This window comes from Otolemur garnettii, unplaced genomic scaffold, assembly GCF_000181295.1.
Source record: "Otolemur garnettii isolate 467f Iridium unplaced genomic scaffold, OtoGar3 scaffold00211, whole genome shotgun sequence".
In the NCBI taxonomy this organism is placed as follows: Eukaryota; Metazoa; Chordata; class Mammalia; order Primates; family Galagidae; genus Otolemur; species Otolemur garnettii.
The window spans coordinates 972311-980229 of NW_003852606.1; the positions used below are offsets into that span (position 1 = coordinate 972311).

The 7919-nt window shown below is 50.3% G+C and overlaps 1 protein-coding gene across 1 annotated transcript in view; it reads left to right on the top strand.

Moving 5' to 3' along the window:
- The first annotated feature begins 2007 nt into the window (after window positions 1-2007).
- TSKS (testis specific serine kinase substrate) overlaps window positions 2008-7919 on the top strand; it is a 16300-nt gene continuing 10388 nt past the window's right edge. The window contains exons 1-2 of the mRNA XM_003801474.2: window positions 2008-2177; window positions 2600-2828. Coding sequence (XP_003801522.1) covers window positions 2008-2177; window positions 2600-2828 — 399 coding nt within the window. The remainder of the gene's footprint in view (window positions 2178-2599; window positions 2829-7919) is intronic.

A 7919-nucleotide genomic window follows, 5' to 3' on the forward strand; every position in this document is an offset into this window, starting at 1 on the left:
GGCATTCTACCCAGGGGGATAGCTTGAGGCTCTGTCTCAAAAAAAAAAAAAAAAGAGTCTGAGGTTGCTGTGAGCTATGACGGAACAGCACTCTACCCAGGGTGACAGCTTGAGACTCTGTCTCAAAAAATAAATAAATAAATAAATAAATAAACATCAGTATTCTTCACCCCTGTTATGGGTTGAATTATGTCCCCTCAAAAACTGAGTCCTCAAAAAAGATGTAGGTGCAGTAGCTTAGGCATGTAATTCTAACACTCTGGGAGGCCAAGGTAGGAGGATCATTTGAGTTGGAAATCAGCTTAAGCAAGAGTGAGACCCCATTTCTTTTTTTTTTTTTTTTTTTTTTTAGACAGAGTCTCACTATGTCACCCTTGGTAGAGTGCTGTGTCTCACAGCTCACAGCAACCTCAAACTCTTGGGCTCAAGCAATTCTCTTGCCTCAGCCTCCCAAGTAGCTAAGATTACAGGCGCCTGCCACAATGCCTGGCTATTTGTTGTTGTTGTTGTTGTTGCAGTTGCAGTTGCCATTGTTGTTTACCCGGCCTGGGCTGGGTTTAAACCTGCCAGCCTCAGTGTATGTGACTGGCGTCATAACCACCATGCTACGGGAGCCACACTGAGACCTCATTTCTAAAAAAGTAAAAATAAGGCCGGGCACAATGGCTCTCGCCTGTAATCCTAGCAGTCTGGGAGGCCAAGGCAGGTGGATTGCCTGAGCTCACAGGTTCCAGACCAGCCTGAACCAGAGTGAGACACTGTCTCTAAAAATAGCAGGGCGTTGTTGTGGATACCTGTAGTCCCAGGTACTTAGGAGGCTGAGACAAGAGAACCGCTTGAGTCCAGGAATTTGAGGTTGCTGTGAGCTATGACACTTTAGCACTCTGCTGAGAGTGACAAAGTGAGACTCTGTCCCCACAAATAAACAAACAAATAAATAAATATAAAATAAAAATTAAAAAATTAGCTGGGAGGCTCGGCGCCTGTGGCTTAAGTGAGTAAGGCGCCAGCCACAGACACCTGAGCTGGCGGGTTTGAATCCAGCCCAGGCCACCAAACAACAATGACGGCTGCAACCAAAAAATAGCTGGGTGTTGTAGCAGGCGCCTGTAGTCCCAGCTACTCAGGAGGCAGAGGCAGGAGAATCGCTTGAGCCCAGGAGTTGGAGGTTGCTGTGAGCTGTAATGCTGGGCTTCCAGCCTCCAGGACTGTAATAGTCTGCTTCTATTTTTTTTGTTTTTTGGGTTGCAGCCATCGGTGTTGTTTGGCGGGCCCGGGCTGGATTTGAACCTGCCACCTTAGGTGTATGTGGCTGGCGCCTTAGTGACTTGAGCCTCAGGCACTGAGCCAATCTGCTTCTATTGTTTAACCCACCTAATCTATGGTACTTTGCTATGGCAGCCCCAAGAAACTAATATGACCACCAAATACTTCAACGTGCATATCATTAACTATAGTTTAACTATTGTTTTAATAGGCAAGGAGGTAAAGGGTCAAATCCCAAGTTCACAGTCAATGAGTTTTGGCAAATGCCGTCGTCTGATTTTAATTATCTTTATATTACCAACCTCTGGTATTTTGTTGCTTACACATCTGTCCATTGCCTTCTCCACCCCACCCCACCCCACCCCACCCTAAGCCCCATAGAATATCAGATTCTCTTGAGAAGATCCTGAGCCTCCATCTTCATTGACCACCACAGCCTCTTAGACTCCAGGCAAGTGCCAACTCCAGGGTGTGGTGCTGGAAAACCCCACATGGCAGCTCTGAAGAGGAGGGGCCCATTCACTGTGGAACTAGAATCTTGAGCAGGAAGAGTCCAACCAGTCCTTTGGGGGACAGACCTGAGCCAGCACCTACCCCAGCGCCCCACTCACTGGAGTCCAGTGGTTGGGTCCTTTGTGAGGCAAGCTGCAGCGGACAGGGGACTCTGAGGGTTGGTGGTCAGAGTAGGTGGGGAGTCTCAGAGGAAGGAGCCCCTGGGAGCAGGACCCCACCCCACACGCCATGGCAAGCGTGGTGGTGAAGACGATCTGGCAGTCCAAAGAGATCCATGAGGCCGGAGACCCCCCTGCGGGGGTCGAGAGCCGCTCCCAGCTCGTCCCTGAGGCTCCTGGGGGGGTGACCATCCCGGCCAAGGGGATCGCGAAGAAAAAGAAGGCCGTGTCGTTCCACGGGTGGGTTTGTCGCACCCTGTCGGGGACGGTCCTAGCGCCCAGCACTGCCTCCAACAGAACACAAGTCCCACAGTGGGTGCAGGAGGAAGGGGAGGGGGAGAAGAGGAGGGGATGGGAGTCAGGCAAGAGGGTGGCTGCAAAAGAGAAATCAAGAGTCAGGGAGGTAGAGAGAATGAAGGGCGTGGGGTTGGAGGGAGGGAGGGAGACGTGGGAAGAAGAAGGGGGGGCTAGTGAAGGAAGAAGAACTTAGCCAGCCAGTGGGATGGATGAAGGGGGAAGAAAGTAGGCAGTGAGGAAGGAGCAGATGAAAGTAGGCAGTGAGGTTGGAGTCAGAGGGAGCAGTGATGTGGGGACAGGAAGGCAGGAGAGGCCCCACCAGGTGGGGCTGCATCTCCACCTTCCTGCCTGTTTCTCCTCTCCAGGGTGGAGCCCCGGACGTCCCACGAGCCAATGCACTGGTGCCTGAACCTCAAACGGTCCTCTGCCTGCACCAATGTGTCACTGCTCAACCTAGCCGCCATGGAGCCCACTGACTCCTCGGGGACAGACTCAACCACAGAAGACAGCAGTGGCCCACTTGCACTGCCTGGGCCCCCCGCCTCCCCCACCCAACCCTGGGCTCCTGATGACCCAGACATCACAGAAATACTGGTGAGGAACCCCCGGCTGGGGAGGAACAGGCTCCTCAATCTGGTAGTGGGCAAATACCAAGGATAGGGGGCACCTCATGTTCCCAATTTTAAATGGAAAACTTCTAGTCACTCCTTGAGACCAAGGGGAGCTGCTTCCTCCTTCCCTGACAGCCAGCCTTGAATCTGGGAGTCAGTTATTATTAGTTCATTTGATCACTCCCAAGTGTCCCAGGTGAAAGTGGATTTATAGATGGGAATCAGGTAGGGTCCTTGCCTCTATGGAGATCCCCATCTGATGAAGGCAACAGACAAAGATTGAGGTTCCGTTCCCTTCCATTGTGGAATTTGTCAGAGGCCTGAAGGGCCTCTGAAACCAGCTGGGGGGTATCTAAGAAAGTTTCCTGAAAGAGGCAGTGTTGAAACTGGGTCTTGACAGATGAGTAGGAGTTCTCTGAGGGGGGTCACCTACAAATCTGGAGCAAAACTAAAAGCTAAGGTCTAGAAATGCTTTATTTTTTCTTTTTTATGGGTCTAGAAATTCTTGAAAAAAGCTTGTAGTGCTGGGCGGCACTTGTGGCTCAAAGGAGTAGGGCGCTGGCCCCATATGCTGGAGGTGGTGGGTTCAAGCCCTGCCCCAGCCAAAAACTCCAAAAAAAAAAGCTTGTAGTGCTATACCTTGGTCCTTTAAACACCCCCCCCACACACACACGCACACCTCACCCCTCATCAGGCTTCCCCTAGGTCAGATCTGAATTGGGCTCCACCCAGGCACTAAGAATTACACTAATAATAACCAGGATCATAATGATGCCAGGAAGATTCACTAACATTTACAGAGCCCTTTCTATGTTCTGGGAGTCTCAGTTTCCCCATCTGTAAAACAGAAATCCATGCCTTTTTTTTTTTTTTTTTGAGACAGAATCTCACTCTGTCTGTCACCTTGGGTAGAGTGTCAAAGCATCATAGCTCACAGCAACCTCCAATTCTTGGGCTCAAGTGATTCTCTTGCCTCAGCCTCCCACGTAGCTGGGATTACAGGCACCCACCACAATGCCCAGCTATTTTTAGAGACGGGGCGGGGTGGGGTGTCTTGCTGTTGCTCAGGCTGGTCTCCAACCTGTGAAACCAGTCCACCCGCCTTGGCCTCCCAGAGTGCTAGAATTACAAGCATGAGCCACTGTGCCCTGCCCCCAGCTAGTTTTTCTATTTTTAGTGGAGACAGAGTCTCCTCTTTCTCAGGCTGGTCTCTAACTCCTGAGCTCAAGAGATCCACCCACTTCGGCCTCCCAGAGTGTTAGGATTACAGGTGTGAGCCACCACGCCCAGCCACGCATTTGTTGTTTTAACAAGTATTTCTTGGATACCTACGATGTGCCGTGGACTGGTCTAGAAGTAGGAAATGCAGCACCACCCAAGACAATTCTATGTGCAATGGTCCCCACCTCATGAGGGGGCTATGAGGATAAAGCGCAGTTCATTCACACAGAAAGTTTAGCACCACAGCCAGCTGTAAGCACAAAATGAGCATTGGTGGTTGTTATTCCTTTTATTATTTATCCCTATTTCACAGAGGAAGATATTGAGACCAGAAAGGTTAAATAGCATACCCAAGGTCACACAGCTTGACGGGGTGAGGCCAGGCTTGGGAGGAAAGGGAAGTGTGTCATCCTGCATTGATGGAGACAGTAGAAGTCACTGTGGGGATCCTGAGGAGGGAGACCATGGCCCAGCCAGCCATGGTCAAGGAAGGCTTTCTAGAAAAGGCAACACACACACACAAAAGGAAAAGGCAACACACACTTGGACCTTGAAGATAAGGAAGATAAGGAAGGTGGCAGGGAAGGGTGTCTCAGATATCAGGAACAGCATGTGCAAATAGACAGGAGCCAAAAAAGAACCCAGGGTTGGAAGCTGTAGTTGGTCCCTAAAGCTGACATGTGACATGTGACATGTGACATGTGAGAGAGACGAGGCCAGAGGAGGCAAGGTTCAGGCCACACAAGCTGAGAAATGAGAGTACTCTCCCGAGAGCAGTAGGGAGCCAGGACAGGTTCAAGGGAGAGAGAGAGAGAGGACTTGGGATTTGGACTCCATTCCATTTATGGATCCCTTACCACAGTGGTTCTCAACCTTCCTAATGCCACCGCCCTTTAATACAGTTCCTGTGGGTGGAGACCCACAGGTTGAGAACCACTGCCCTACCACGTGGCAGGTGCCATGCTTCGTTCCTTATGTTAGGGATCTCATTTTCCTCTCTTGGAACTTCTGTAAGGGAACTGTTAAAATTACCCAGGTTAAAGATGAAAATAAAAATAATTTAGGTAGAGAGAGTTAGGGCAAAGTCAAGGTCAGAGAGCTTATAAGCAGCAGACCCAGAACTATATGGTTAATGGGTTTGATGCTGAAGCAAAAGTCCTTTCCCTAAGACTCCTGGGCCAGGTAAGGGGACACTTACAGGGGCAGATTGAGGATAGGAGAGGAGGCCAGGAGAGGCGGGGAAGGAGGAAGAGCTGGAGAGAAGAGAGCAAGGAGAGGGCACTGCAGATGGAATGGGCAGCCCTGTAGACATCTCCTCCCCCCCCAGAACAGTTTTCCTCCCCCTCTCCATGAGCCAGTGTCTCAGGCGGCTCTCACAGCTGTCTGCCTCCCACCAGAGCTATTTCTGAGTCTCATCCCCCAGTGGATGGTGAAGCCCTGGGCCTGACACAGATGAGTGGCGCTGCTGGGAATTTCAGCTTCCTTCCCTGTGAAATGGAAAGAGTAATGAGAGCCGACACCTCTGGTGCGTGCAGGAGAAGTGAGGAGGGACAGCAAGAGCAGATCCCATCACCCAGCACCTCAGCGGCCACAGAAAGAAAGCTGGAGACAAACAGAAAGCAAGGGGTAGAGACCCAGGGAACAGAAATCCAGAGAGAAGGGGGACAGAGACCCAGAGAGAGGGGGGAATAGAGATGCAGAGCCGAGAAGAGACAAAGATGGGAGGGTAGAGACTCAGAGAATGGAGGGGACAGAGGTCGGGGTCGGGGGGAACAGAGACTCAGAAACAGGGGGCAAGAGACTCAGAGGGGAGGAGACAGAGACTTGGTTGGGGAGGGGAGACCCACAGAGAGGGGGACACTGGTCCAGTGTGGGTATGATAAAGACTCAGAGACAACAAAGGAAATTGACCCACAGTGGGGGGACAGAGACCCACAGAAGGGAATAGAAGCCTAGAGAGATGGAGACATCACAGAGAAGGGAGATAAAGACCTGGAGAAAGGGATAGACATTGGGAGATGGGAAAGATAGAGACCCCAAGGGTGCTGAGAGACCCAGAGAGACAAAGGTAAACAAGAAACAGAGAATGCAGGCCCAGAAAAGGGGAGACCAAAACGCAAAGGGGGGAAGACATAGAGGCAAGACAGAGTCAGTGACCCAGAAACTGTGGGAGAAAGTGTCCCCCCTGGAAAGGGGGATAGAGACCTGGGAAAGAGAACAAAGGCCTAAGAAGTGAGATTCAGAGAAAGGGAGACAGACATTGAGATTTGGACGACAGAGACCAGTGAGGAGAGACAGAAAACCAGAGATAGAGAAGGAGAACAGAGACTGAGAGAGAAGGAATGGACACCAGAGAGAAATGGGGATCAGTGAAACAGGAGGTGATGGAGAACCTGGTTGAGAGAGTAACGAGTACCAGCTAGGAAGAGGGAGGCAGGAGGATGGCACAGCAGACAGCATTGGCTCCTGTCATAAGCTATGGTGTCTTCTGGAGGCTAAAGGATGCAGCGGAGGTGGTGATATTGCTTTTTGGAGATTGACAGGGCCGTTCTTTGGAACCCTGTTCACTGTCTGCAGATTTCTCTGAGGCCATGGTGAGGGTATATGTTGCTAAAGTCCCTTACTGTAGATGCTATTGTCATTATAACTTTTCTTTTTTCTTTTTTTTTAGACAAAGTCTCACTCTTTCACCCTGGGTAGCCTGCAATGGCATCATTGGAGCTTACAACAACCTTAAACTCTTGGGCTCAAGAGATTCTCCAGCCTCAGTTTTTCTATTTTCAGTAGGCACAGGATTTCACTCTTGTTCAGGCTGGTCTCCAACTCCTGAGCTCAAGCAGTCTGCCCATCTTTGCCTCTGAGAATGCTAGGATTACAGGCGTGAGCCACTGCACCCAACCATTATTATTTTTTAGAGATTAGGTCTCATTTCCTCATACCCACTGGACCAGGTTGAAATGCAGTGTCTGTTTTCAGGCACAGTTATAGGGCATGACAATGTGAAAACCTGGGCTCAAGCAATCCTCCTGCCTCAGTCTTCTGAGCAGTTGGCACTACAGGCACCTTCCACTGCACCAGCTTTGTTGTCACCTATTTTTATTTTAGAGACAGAGTCTCACTCTGTTGCCCTTGGTAGAGTGCTGTGGTGTTACAGCTCACAGCAACCTCCAGCTCTTGGGCTTTAGGTGACTCTCTTGCCTCAGCCTTCCACGTAGTTGGGACTATAGGCGCCTGCCACAATGGCTGGCTATATTTCAGAAATGGGGTCTTGCTGTTGCTCAGGTATCTTTCTAAACTAAAGAGTTGGAATGCCTGTGCTGAGAACTGAGGGAACAGATCCTGGGAACTGCTCATTTCTCCCACTTACTAGTTATATGACCTCAGGGAGGGGAGTTCATGTGTTTCCTGACTTGTAAACTGTAAATGTGATCAACAGCTACCTTCACAGGATTGCTATTGGCACAAACATGAGCTGGCACAGAGAAGCTATTGGTCAATACTTCTCTGAAAAAAAGGGAAGTGCAGCCAGAGTCCCTGGATGAAAGTTTTAAGAAGGCAGAGACTGTCAGCCTTTGCTGAGAAGTAAATGGCATGGTAGGAACAGCCAGGACCTTGGGACACACCTCTGTTTGGCCACCCACATACTGTGCAACTCTTAGCAAACCAATTTCCCTCTTGGAGTCTGCCACAATTTCTTTTCCCATAAAGTGAGAATAAGGATAGCTTGTTTAGGTGGCAGTGAGGGAGGATAAACAACTTGATACAATGTGGCGCTCGTAGCTCAGTGGGTAGGGTGCTGGCCACATACACTGAGGCTGGTGGGTTCGAACCCAGCCCAGGCCAGCTAAAACAA